At 41.6% G+C, this 14,054-nt stretch overlaps 1 protein-coding gene across 6 annotated transcripts in view; it reads left to right on the top strand.

The window, feature by feature from the left end:
- Positions 1–10,861, top strand: part of LOC118388092 (ankyrin-1-like) — a 94,319-nt gene extending 83,458 nt beyond the window's left edge. For 5 of the 6 annotated variants that reach the window (XM_052459936.1, XM_052459931.1, XM_052459932.1 and 2 more), the window contains 5 exons: positions 2,589–3,225; positions 3,457–3,613; positions 3,992–4,078; positions 4,259–4,350; positions 4,753–10,861. In XM_052459936.1, the coding sequence (XP_052315896.1) occupies positions 2,589–3,225; positions 3,457–3,613; positions 3,992–4,078; positions 4,259–4,327 (950 nt within the window). In that variant the 3' untranslated portion in view covers positions 4,328–4,350; positions 4,753–10,861. Of the gene's footprint in view, positions 1–2,588; positions 3,226–3,456; positions 3,796–3,991; positions 4,079–4,258; positions 4,351–4,752 lie in introns of those variants that run through there. The other variant, XM_052459935.1, reaches the window with a different exon arrangement.
- Positions 10,862–14,054: the final 3,193 nt, after the last annotated feature.

Below are 14,054 nucleotides of genomic sequence, written 5' to 3'. Positions count from 1 at the left end.
TGCTTTAGGCCTGAACATGATGGTTCTCACATGACATCATAGGAGGATAAAACCTCAAATAAACACAACTTAAAGACATACTGTATGTCATTTGAAATGACAGTTCTACACATTGAGTTAATTATGAAAGACTAAAATATACATTTGACCTCTGTGTATTTATGTTTTAGTCTAGTATATGGATGAGTCGGATATGTGTGTGTGTGTGTGTGGGGGGTGAAACACTAAGTGGCACTAGTACACAGTTTGCACACAGTTTGTGTGCTCTGGGCCTCCATACCTTGTTCCTTTGTTACTCCCCTCTGTCTCTCCTAAGTCTGTCCCTCGTTCTCTCTGTGTCTGTGACATGTCATATCTGCCGCCCAGCCGCCCTCCTCTTCCTCCTCCTCAAAGCTCTTCCTCTCCGACCTCTGACCTCATATTGACCTCTGGGCCTCTCCTCTCTCCTGTCATCTTATTTTCCCGTGCTCACGTGTTCAATCAAGTGGGGACGCTGTCCTCCTCTCTCGATGTAGCTCTGTGTCTCTGCATGTGTATGCTGCCTGACTCACTGTACCTCTCTCTGTGGCTCGCATCAGGGAAGGGTGTGTTTCTATAGGTCTGGGAGGGTCAGTGTTGATGTGTTGTGGGGTGGAGGGGTATTAAAATAAAGGTTTGCTGTATTGCAATAAGAACTGTGTATTTGCATGGCATGCTTTCTGCATTACTATTTCCTTATGTATATTTTACTTTTTCTTGTTTCTTTTTTTTCAAACTTGTTTCAAATGCTGTATTAACTGCCTAAATCTCAGTGGGGTTTCTGTGGATTCTATGGTGTTGGTTTAATGCTAGGCTGTAACCCAAAGTTGACCTAACAGCACTTAATGTTCTCAAACATAATGTAGATGTGACATGACAGCTTTGTCATTAAGACAATGTTGTCGTAATGTTACAGATACATTGTTAGAATGTTATGTGCCAGCTAATGTGTGACCTGTCAACTGTGTGTGTGTTTTCATGTGTCTCTGTGTGTTGTTCATAGGTGGACAGTGCTGTGCATTGTATTTGTGTGTTTGCAGATTGACAATCTATGTGGAGTTGTTGTGCTTCACTATGTGTTGTAATGTTATTTTTACACTTTTGTCTTTAAATTGGGAGGTACAGTAAGGACTAATCCAGATAAACCATCATCATTCAACATCCGTTTAATTCAGAACACCTCTACCCCTCTTCATCCTCACCTCTACTGTCTCTGTACGGCATCATCACTATAGCATCCCAAAAACACACATGCACGCTCACATACACTAACGCACTTTTACAGTTAAACTATTCTCCGTAGGCATCACCACTCTGAAAGAAATCAAGCCAGACTTAATTTATTAGTCCAGTGTCCATGAACACTTCAGTTCCTTCTCCACCTTAGTACCACATTACATCATACTCATTACCACCTAGAACACAGACTGTCAAAATGTAAATATACAAAGAAGTCACACTGAAAGCCTTAGAAGATGGACAGAACAGAGAAAGACAACCATGATGAAAGGCAGACAGACAGACAGACAGACAGACAGACAGACAGACAGGCAGACAGACAGACAGACAGACAGACAGACAGACAGACAGACAGACAGACAGACAGACAGACAGACAGACAGACAGACAGACAGACAGACAGACAGACAGACAGACAGATGTATTTGTATGTGTGCCTGTGTGTGTGTGCACTTGTGCATATGTGTGTGTGTGAAGGTGAGTGCAAGTGCAAGTAACTTGTCATTTTCCCAGCAGCTTCCTGACCCTCTCACTTGTGATTAGGTTTGGAACGATAATGGAATTTGAATCTCAATTATTATAGTATCACAATAAATGTTTTTATCACGATAATAGAAATTGGAGCCTATCAGGAAGGTGGATGTGTTTAAATCTAAATGTTGTTGCTAATAACTAATTGAGAACAATGAAAATGATATTGGAATAAACATGGACACAATTAAATTCAATATCACAGGTATCATTGAACATGCGTATCGTGATAATTTGGTAGTATTGATTATCGTGCCAACCCAACATACCCCAAACACCCCACTCCCCTGCTCTCTCTTAATATCTTGGATGACAGTTTCAACTGCCATTCCACATTCTTACTTATTAAGAAAATCTACCACTTCACCCCTTTCCCACAGACAATGGACAGACAATAAATAAGACTCCATGTCTAAGCCTGTATTCCCTATATAACACCTGCTGCTCTCAGGGTGAAAATCCTGTCACATGTCACAATACTGTAAAACTGCTTCCTTCCATGTAGCCTCCATTAGAACCACTGACATATCACTAGATCAGTGGTCTGCAAAATCACTGTTTTTCATGGAACGTGAGACAATTTTTTCACTACTACTGATTCCAAGAAGGTGCCAGTGAATGTGTGTGCCTCCTTAGAACTGGAAGTAGTGAAAACAAATCTAGTCACTTACCCAGCATATTGTGACACAGGACTGAGCCCCACTGTTTCCTATAGGGCAGAGAAACAGACCCACTACTCCCCCATCCCTGTGCCTGCATTGTGTTAGTCTCCCTCTCTCTTTATGTCACTTTCCTCCCAGGTTACGGGCTGGTGCAGGAGGAGCTGCTCTCCCCGGCCTCCTTGCAGTACAGCCTGCCCTCTCCACTGGGTGCTGAGCCCTACTGGCAGGAGGTCTCCAGCCTGGAGTGTGCCCCAATCGCCACCACCGAAGAAGACATCCTGATGGAAATGTCTGACGTGCAGGTGTGGCCCTCGGGGGTCAGCCCCTCCCTGGTCACAGTGGAGGACTCATCCCTGGATGGCAGCAGCCGGGCTGATGACTCAGAGGGGGCCACCTTGACCCTTCCCTTCAGCCTGGGGCGCCCCAGCAGTGGGGCAAGCTGGGCCAGTGGTTCCATCATGGGGCTGGAGGAGGAAGAGGAAGGGGAGGTAGAAGAGGTGCGGCAGGAGCCAGCAGACAGGGACAGGGTGAGAGCCAGTGGTGCGGTGCCAAAGGTCAACCTGAATGGCCAGCTGGGAGGTCAGAGGTCGGAGGGCAGGAGGGTGGAGGTAGCAGCATCAGTGGCGGGCAGCAGTGTGACTGGAGAAGGAGGAGGAGGAGGAGTAGGGCAGAGTTCAGAGGAAGGGCTTTCTGTTGTTTCAGGACAGCAGGTCTATGCCCAGCTGTGTGAGATGTCAGGACTGAGCCGAACCATGGAGCACAACGGAGACAACAGGTGAGACTCAGTCAGGGGTTCAGACTGGTCTAGTCAGACAGTCCTGCTCTCTGTGTGTGTACTGAATCCATACTCAATACTCAATTCCATGAATACATTATGGCATTCTTTTTTCGTGTATTTTGTCTGTCTGTCTTGTTCTCTTTCCTACTCGCACCTCTGTCTCTGTCACTCTGACTTTGCTCCTCTGTCCACTCCATCTCTCTGTCCCTGTCTCCCCTTCTCTCTCAGGGTGTTGGGAGGAAGTGCATTCCAGCCATACTTACCCGACAAGGACTCTCTGCATGGCTGGGCGGGGTTGCAGACACCCAGGCTGCCCCGGCAGAGTGTGGAGACGCTGATATTGTTACCAGGGTCACGCGAAGCCCAGGAGGCTATCTTAACGCCGGTGTGTGACATGGGGCATGCTGTGCAGGCAACTGTTTGGCACGCAGCCCTTTGACAAGGGGCTGGGCTACTTTCATCAGGAGGCGGGGCCTGGGAGCATGAGTGGAGGCGGGGCCAGGTCAGGTTGTCACGCCGACTGACCACCTGCTGCGTCCTGTGCCTGGAGGAGGGACTTCCTGTCCATGCCTGCGATAGATAGGACAATCTTTTAATTTGGTTTCAATCATCAAAATTCCAACCATCAATATTTTTATGATGTTATGCTACATCATGACCTGAAATAGGGTTAATAGGATAAAGTTGTGTTGTGTGGTTTGTAACTCTGTTTCCTAATGTCATTTGGTAATTTAATGTGTTATATCCTGATGTTTTGACACAGATTAATGTTGATAAAGAGGACTGTGCTGTTGAGTTTCTGGCTGAGGAGCAGTTTGTGGACGAACATGGAAAAGTCGTCGCTAGAAATGTTGGTTTGTCTTCTTCTGCACAACTATTTCCAACAAGTAGATTCACACACTCACAAATAGACACATACAAACATACATACAGAAACACACATGCTTGCAAATACACATCACATAGATCAGTGTTAACTCCTCTGTGTATTTTCTCCTACCCTGCTCCCCCCCTCCCTGCTGTACTGTAGGTGGGGGTGGATGTGAGGAAGGGTGCTCAGTCAGTGAAGCGCACCAGTCTGCGGAGAGTAAAACACTGAAACACACGTACCTAGTCCTCAAGGTACGGAACACATAAGCTCTCATGTATATATTCCAGTGCTTGGATATATGCTTTTAGAAGTGTCTATCAGACCCAGGTCAACCAGAGAGGGTTGAAGTTAAACTGGCTAATGTAAATGACAACCCCTGCACACTACTCTTTTGAAATAATGTTACAAAGTGAAAGATTAAAGAATCTTTGTCCGACAGCTCTCATTAGAGCATGTATGTGTACATAATATTCCACCACTTCTGAATGAGAATACATCACTTGTTATCTTTAGGTGTTGTTAATTTTTTATTTCATCAGTTACTTGTTACTTCATCATCTTGTCTGGATACCTCTGTCCATCTCTTTAAATGTGACGAGATTGTAGTAGTTAAAAACAATTCCCCTTTTTCCCTTTTTTTTCCTGTCCCCTAGGACCCGACATCCACTGCCAAACTACCCTCCACAAACACAAAGTCAGGTAACAGAGGGAAATGAGGAAAATATTGAGAGGAGAGAAGAGGGAATGAAGACTGATAGAAAGACTAAGATCTGCAAACAACAAATACAAACACAAAACCATCTGCAGAACGACCCTGGAGTTCCACAGCAAGAGGAAAAAAGACAGAGATATACTTGTAGTTTTGTAACATTTTTTTTAAAGAAAAAGATACTAAACTAGAGTAGAGCATGATTTTTTTTTCTATGAAAAACATGACAAAATCCAACCCCCAAAAAATGCAACAAAAAAGTGCTTCCTGTCAACTGTAACCGCATGATTGACTGATGGTGCATGACCTTTGAACTGTCATTATCTACAAACTGAAGGGGTACAAGGTACACGGCCGACCCAGGACTGGGTCAGGGGTGAGTTTAAGGATACCTTTTCCCCCAAAAGGGAGTGGTTTGTGTCAGCAAGTTGAGTCTGGTAACACTACAGCCAAAAAAGTGAAGTATATTTTTCCCACAACTGATTGGTACGATGCAGCGAAGCCAATGCTGAGCCTACCAATGCTTCATTCACTTGGACCCTGTTTCCCTGTTATTCTATGTGATATATTCTCTATGCTTTGTCGATGTGTGTCTGTGTGTGTACCTTTACTGCTCGTGTTCTCTCGCTTCAGGCTTGGCACTGAGAATTGTCCTGGTTGGTCGGTGCTCCTGTGATGTCACGGCGTGCTCAGTGTGGGAATGAGAAAACCACTGTTCTCCCCTGCTCGTGAGCGTCTGTCTGCTTGTGCCGTCTTTCCTTTGTGAATGCGCTTCTTGTGTTTCTTGAGTGTTGTCAACCCCAGTTCCATTTTGTCTAACTTTGATAGGGAATCACTTTCTCCCCCTGTTTTACTCAGACAAAGTTTTACTTCAGATATGGTTAGTTGACTGATAGCATTGTGTGGCAGCCAGTGGACTCTAAGATTCTTACCCAACACATCCCTGATTTACAGTAGCATGATGTGCCCTTCCCCTCATACCACCCTCGCCTCCAATACGTTGACACCACACTCCTCTCCATCAACTCCTGTAGCTCCAACTTATGTCTCTAGCCTATCAGCTTCAACCTTTGCTCTCTCTCTCTCTCTTTTTCTCTCATCCTCTCTGTTTGCTTTGGCTGTAGCACCTCATGGCTTCGTTCTTTTATGGTTCACATTAGATTGCGCTTTCGGTTTTAGGGGGTGAAGAAGATATGAATGAACAGTGTGGATAATCATATTTATGGGAACAAGATGGAGGTATATGTGGAAGTTTAGATGAGATTCTAGAGACTGGCGTAGCTAATCAAGTAAGGACATACTGACAGATAGCACTGTGACCGCTCAACTTAACACTGACCCCTGAGCCCATGTACCTTGTACTGTGAACTTACACACACACACACCTCATACATGCATACATACAAACACACACATAACCATTATACACACTCGCACATATCACTAATACACACATGCACATACAGTAATTGATCTATTGTGCCCTAGTTGTTATGAGAAGCCAGGTCAGGCTCAGATGATGTACTTTGGTATCTGCCACAGCAATAATATCCGACAAGGAGAACACAGAGGGATATATACAGTTGAAGTCGGAGGTTTACATACACTTAGGTTGGAATCATTAACTTGTTTTTCAACCACTCCACACATTTCTTGTAGATTATTTCACTTATAATTCACTGTATCACAATTCCAGTGGGCCAGAAATGTATATACACTAAGTTGACTGTGCCTTTAAACAGCTTCGAAAATTCCAGAAAATTTAGAAGCTTCTGATAGGCTAATTAACGTCATTTGAGTCAATTGGAGGTGTACCTGTGGATGTATTTTAAGGCCAACCTTCAAACTCAATGCCTCTTTGGAAACATCTCAAGACATCAGTCAGCAAGTTAAAGCTTGGCCGCAAAATGGGTCTTCCAAATGGACATTGAGACCAAGCATACTTCCAAAGTTGTGGCAAAATGGCTTAACCTCTCTAGGGTATGTGCATCCCACCTGGCCAACACCCAGTGAGATTGCAGAGTGCCAAATTCAAATACAGAAATACTAATTGTAAAAATTCAGAAAACAAAACATATTTTACATAGGTTTAAAGATGAACTTGAATGATGAATCCAACCACGGTGTCAGATTTTTAAAATGCTTTACGGTGAAAGCATACCTTACGATTATTTGAGAAGATAGCCCAGCAGACAAATCATTACAAACAGAAACCAGCCAAGTAGAAGAGTTACCCAAGTCAGAAATAGAGATAAAATTAATCCCTTACCTTTGATGATCTTCATATGGTTGCACTCAGAAGACATTAATTTACTCAATAAATGTTCCTTTTGTTCGATAAAGTCTCTTTATATCCAAAAATCTCTGTTTTGTTCGCATGTTTTCTTCAGTAATCCACAGGCTCAAATGCAGTCAAAACAGGTACACAAAAAAATCCAAATTGTATCCGTAAAGTTCATAGAAACATGTCAAATGATGTTTATATTCAATCCTCAGGTTGTTTTTAGCCTAAATAATCGATAAGATTTCAACCAGACAATAACTTTGTCAATATAAAAGGTAAACAACAAATGCACTCTCTCTGGTAGCGCGCATGAAAAAGCTCTGTGACACAGCAGGGTCCACTCATTCAGACTGTTCTTACTCCCTCATTTTTCAGAATACAAGACTGAAACCATTTCTAAAGACTGTTGACATCTAGTGGAAGGCATAGGAACTGCAAGTCCTAAGTCAATGGATACTGTAATGGCATTGAATAGAAAACTACAAAACCAACAAACAAAAAACTACTTCCTGAATGGATTTTTCTCAGGTTTTTGCCTGTCAAATCAGTTCTGTTATACTCACAGACACGATTTTAACAGTTTTGGAAACTCTAGCGTGTTTTCTATCCAAATCTATATGCATATCATATCTTCTGGGCCCGAGTAGCAGACAGTTTAATTTGGGCATGCTTTTCATCCAAAATTCAGAATGCTGCACCTTACCCTAGAGAAGTTAAGGACACCAAAGTCAAGGTATTGAAGTGGCCATCACAAAGCCCTGACCTCAATCTTATAGAAAATATGTGGGCAGAACTAAAAAAAGCATGTGTGAGCAAGGAGGCCTACACACCTGACTCAGTTACACCAACTCTGTCAGGAGGAATGGGCCAAAATTCACCCAACTTATTGTGGGAAGCTAGTGGAAGGCTACCCGAAACGTTTGACCCAAGTAAAAAAATGTAAAGGCAATGCTACCAAATACTAATTGAGTGTATGTAAACTTCTGACCCACTGGGAATGTGATGAAATAAATCATTCTCTCTATTAATATTCTGACATTTCACATTCTTAAAATAAAGTGGTGATCCTAACTGACCTAAGACAGGGTATTTTGATAGGATTAAATGTCAGGAATTGTGAAAAACGGAGTTTAATTGTATTTGTCTAAGGTGTATGTAAACTTTCGACTTCAACTGTATATACAGTATACTGTGTGTGTGTGTGCGTATATATATATATATGTGTATGTATGTATGTGTGTGTGTGTGTGTACCAGTCATTTTGAACACGCCTACTCATTCAAGGGTTTTTCTTTATTTGTACCAGTTTTTACATTGTAGAATAATAGTGAAGACATCAAAACTATGAAATAACACATATAGAATCATGTAGTAACCAAAGTGTTCAACAAATAAAAATATATTTTTGATTTTACATTCTTCAAAGTAGCCACCCTTTGCCTTGATGAAAGCTTTGCACACTCTTGACATTCTCTCAACCCGCTTCACCTGGAATGCTTTTCCAACAGTCTTGAAGGAGTTCCCACATATGCTGAGCACTTGTTGGCTGGTTTTCCTCCACACTGCGGTCCAACTCAACCCAAACCATCTCAATTGGGTTGAGTTCAGCTGATTGTGGAGGCCAGGTAATCTGATGCAGCACTACATCCCTCTCCTTCTTGGTCAAATAGCCCTTACACAGCCTGGAGGTGTGCTGGGTCCTTTTTCTGTAAAAAAAAAATGATAGTCCCACTAACGGTAACCAGATGGGATGGCATATTGCTGCAGAATGCTGTGGTAGCCATGCTGGTTAAGTGTGCTTCGAATTCTAGATCAATCTCAGACAGTGTCACCAGCAAAGCACCATCACACTTCCTCCTCCATGCTTCATGGTGGGAACTACACACGCGGAGATCATCCGTTAACCTACTCTGCTTCTAACAAAAACATGACGGATGGAACCAAAAATCTCAAATTTAGACTAATCAGACCAAAGGGCAGATTTCCACCGGTCGAAGTCCAACAAGGTGCACTTGTTAATTGAAATTCATTCCAGGTGACTACCTCATGAAGCTGGTTCAGAGAACGCCAAGTGTGTGCAAAGCTGTCATCAAGTCAAAGGGTGGCTACTTTTATGTTTTGGTTACTACATAATTCCAAAGTGTTATTTCATAGTCTATTATTCTACAATAAAGAGAAATAAAAAAATAAAGATAAACCATTGAATGAGTAGGTGTGTCCAAACTTTTTGACTGGTACTGCATATACAGTATGCGTATGGTGGTTGGGTGGGTTTTCTGTATATGCACATTATGGTAGCATTAAAAGCATTTCTCTCTCTTGCATGTATACAAAAAGTACAATCCAAGACTGTATGCAAATGGTTTTCCCCTCACAAATGTGATCCTTTCAATGTATTCACCAATGTCATTCAACAACGGTATCTCCTTAGTTGCATTGATGTTGATGTATTAGTGTGGTGGCACTCCCACCTGGTGTCGTAAAGAGGTATCACAGACTACATAACGCTTGTATGGGGGGAAAGGGGAATACTTTAGGAAATGGGAAAGGAAAAGGAAAGGGGGATACCAAGTCAGTTGTACAACTGAATGCATTCAATTGAAATGTGTTTTCCGCATTTAACCCAACCCCTCTGAATCAGAAAATGGTTTGGTCCAGCACTTAACGTAGCAGATATTATCCAGGATATGCTAACTTCATCCATTGCATTTGGGAATGAATCTCTCGTGCTAGCACTCATTTACTGAGAAAAATATAATATGTATCATAACCACTGTAGCTGGAGTAAAAAAATACACTGAATTTGGTATTTCTATTTATTATGGATCCCCATTAGCTGCTGCCAAGGTAGCAGCTACTCGTCCTGGAGTCCAGCAAAATGAAGGCAGTTATATACAATTAATATTATTACATTACATTTCACAACATATTTCTCAACACATTAAGTGTGTGCCCTCAAGCCACTACTGTACTACCACATATCTTCAACACAAAATCAATGTGTACATGTGTGTATAGTGCATATGTTATGTGTGTGTGTCTCTTCACAGCCCCTGCTGTTCCAGTTTTCCATTTTTTAAATCAGATTTTACTGCATGCACGAGTTACTTGTAGAATAGAGTTCCAAGTAGGACTGACACTATGTAGTACTGTTCACCTCCCATAGTCTGTTCTGCCTCTGGTGGCATGTCCCTCTTTGTGGCACCTGACCACACGACTGGACAGTAGTCCAGGTGCGACAAAACTGTAGCCTGTAGGACCTGCCTTGTTGATAGCGACATTTGTGTAAGTGTCGTACATGTTGAATGCCCTTATGCCCTTCTCTATAAGCATGCTGAAAATCTGTTGTTACTGTGAAATAGCATTATATCTGGTCAAACACTGTTTTTTTCAAAAGTTTACAAAGGGTCGGTAATAGGCTGATTGGTCGGCTATTTGAGCCATTAAAGGGTGCTTTGCTATTCTTGGGTAGCGGAATTACTTTTTCTTCACTTTTTTGTTGGCTTAGATTGAAGAGATGGAAAATAGGAGTAGCAATGTCATCCACTATCATCCTCAGTAATTGTCCATCCAATTTTGTCAGACCCAGGTAGCTTGTCATTGTTGATAGACAACAATAATGTTTTCACCTCTTCCACATTCACTTTACGGAATTTGAAATTACAATGCTTGGTCAGTTATGCATGGATGTGTAGGTTCAGAATTTGTTTTTGGCATGTCAGGTTTGCTAATCTTGCCAATGAAAAAATCATTAAAGTAGTTGGCGATATCAGTGGCTTTTGTGATGCATGAGCCATCTGATTCAATGAATGATGTTGTCGAGTTCGCAGTTTTGCCCAAAATTTTATTTAAGGTGCTCCAAGGCATTTTACTATCATTATTTATATAATTGATCTTTGCTTCATAGTACAGTTCTTTTTTTGTCACATGAATGACTGAGTGAATAGATTAGTAACACATCACAGACCTGCCAATCAGTGCACATTGAAACCTCATCTGCCACATATATCACATATAACTTATCATTCACTCTTATTCAACTCAGGTTTCAGTTCTAACAGGATCCCAGCTGTCTCTGTGTGTGTGTGTGTGTGTGTGTGTGTGTGTGTGTGTGTGTGTGTGTGTGTGTGTGTGTGTGTGTGTGTGTGTGTGTGTGTGTGTGTGTGTGTGTGTGTGTGTGTGTGTGTGTGTGTGTGTGTGTGTGTGTGTGTGTGTGTGTGTGTGTGTGTGTGTGTGTGTGTGTGTGTGTGTGTGTGAGAGAGAGATGTAATGGGTTACAGGTGAGCCTCCACTCTCCAGGTCATTTTTCTGTTTAAACAACAGTGGAGATGATTGACTTATGTTGCTGCTTTGGGTCTGAATAGGCTGATGATGAATACAAGTGAAACTCTCAATCAGCAATGGATAAGTCAATCAATGGATCAATCAGATTTTCCACAACAAGACACTGAGAACAGATATGGATGAAATATAGAGACCACAGTCTGAAATGTATTTAAAATTGATGTTCAGCACGTTTGATGAGTCTCACATTAAGGGTAACTGTGTGTTGGCTTAGAGGTTTTTGATTTTTTAATTTCCAATATCAAACTGAGCCGGTCCACAACACTTTGCACTGTGAGAACTGTAGACTCCACCTGTGTGTGTGCGTGTGCGTGTGCTTGCTGTGTTCAAGAGGTTGATGGGAGGGTTAACTGTTAACTGTTGCAAAGAATAGAGATCACCTATACTCCTTTGGAATGGATACATGACAATATTAACGCAATATCATATTACTCTCTACTAAGGAATGCAACTGCACACATGCACAGAAAATGTTTTTATGAAAGTATATTACAAAATATATTGAATTAGAATGCTATGCACCCTTATAGAGTTGTTATAGATGTTCTTTAAGCATATTAACTAGACTATAGGCAAACGCCCACATCATGGGGATTGTAGAGGCTTTGTGGGTATTTCAACTTGTTTACTTTTCTTTTTTATTGTCATGGAGAGGGGGAAAAACATGAATATGTATACAAACCTTTGTTTCAATCAGATTCATTCTGACACAAAGATATGTATAGATCAGGGTTCCCCAACTTGTGGCCTGCGGGTGATTTTATTTGCTCCCCCACACACACACACAGTTTTCTGAGCCCAAACACATTGAATTTTTTTGTTGGACATAAACGTGTAAAAACACCAGCAATTCAGCTCCAAGTGATTTTAATTTTGCAAATATGTTCCAAAGTATTCCCACACATAATAGAGATACAGTACCAGTTAAACGTTTGGACACCTACTCATTCACGGGTTTTTCTTTATTTGTACTATATTCTACATTGTAGAATAAACGTAAAGATAAAGAAAAACCCTGGAATGAGTAGTTGTGTCCAAACGTTTGACTGGTACTGTATATGTGATCATATACAACTGTAAGCAAGGTTTGAAATTATTATGTTTTAATCAATCTGTTTGGGCTTCTTGCGGTCAATTTGCGGTCTACAAATTATTTTTTAATATGTTCTGGCTCCTTGACCATCCGCTCAAGAAGAAATTGGTCCGCGGCTGTATCCTAGTTGATGATCCCTGGAGTAGATGATCTACCATGTACACCAGCTCCAACCATTTACAGAAATTAATAAAGATGTGAACACAACTGATGTGTTGTCTTACACACTGATGTGTTTGAGAATCAAATGTAAATTGTTGTACGTTTGGAAATGTAACTCTATGGGCATGTGTACAGTATAAAGCAGTGGTGCCGTTTAAGATGAGGGAGGACAATTTCTTTTTTTCATGAGCATGGCCGTATTTCTTTTACAGGATATTGGATGACTGTCATTCATTTTCTATTCACCCAGTTCAATGTAATTGTGATAGGTTTATGCTACTGCATGATACTCTAATTTTCCTTATACCCATCATGAGGTTGCCACAACCTTGCCTATGAATGAAAGTTTACAACGTAGGTGCACACCGGTCGAGAGAAAGATTTTAGGTGACAAGCAGTGACACATGCACAGATAGTGACACATTCAATACCGCCTTGCACACTCTTGCCTGCATCTAGCTGATATAGGGTGTAATCGTTAGTCCAACAGTTGCAAATGAGCATTTTTATTCGACAATTTCAGGTGTTTATCCCCGTTTTGTTCCATTTACATCCGTTTCAGAAACATTTTTCATCAGAATCAGCGGAATGAACACACTCCTGATCCTGTGTAAACACAGTACACTTTCATAGCAGGCACGTTTTATTTCTTCTCACATCTATGTGCTCTCCTCCTCTCACCTTTTCCTTTCGCTTGTGGACTTCAATGCACAACACATCAGCTGTTTGTGACCAGGCGAAAACAAACTTTCCAAGCCAAACCATATTATAACCGGTACACACAGCCTACATCGTTGTCACCATATTAGCTAAAGTAAAGTCATAGTCAACATAGCTAATAGAACTAACAAGTTAGTAAATCCGCTACAATCATGCAGTAACATTACAGTGTACAGTCAGTAAGCAGTTTGGCACTTACACCGGCGGGCCCCGGTGGCAATAAATTGGTCAAACCAAAAGCGTACCTTGACTTAGAAGAGTCCCAGTGTTGTGTTGGATAGTCATAGCCAGCTAGCTAACATAGTATCTCTGTATTTGAGCAGGGTGTTTGAGTAGGCCCAAACTAGCTAGCCGCATTTGCTAGCTAAGTAAGTGAAAAACATGATGGAATCCCTCTCTCTCATCTCTCTCTTGCTTTTCCTTCATTAAGGAAGAAATTAATTTGTCCAGAACTGCTTAACTATTGTTCTTCTCTCTCTTTCAGTTAACTACTCACCAGATGTTATGCACTGCAGTGCTAGCTAGTGGTAGCTTATGCTTTCAGTACTAGATTCATTCTCTGATCCATTGATTGGGTGGACAACATGTCAGTTCATTCTGCAAGAGCTCTAATAGGTTGTAGATGTCCTCCGGAAGTTGTCAT

This window comes from Oncorhynchus keta, chromosome 13 (genome assembly GCF_023373465.1).
Source record: "Oncorhynchus keta strain PuntledgeMale-10-30-2019 chromosome 13, Oket_V2, whole genome shotgun sequence".
Classification (NCBI taxonomy): domain Eukaryota; kingdom Metazoa; phylum Chordata; class Actinopteri; order Salmoniformes; family Salmonidae; genus Oncorhynchus; species Oncorhynchus keta.
This window is presented reverse-complemented; position numbering and strand designations above follow the sequence as displayed.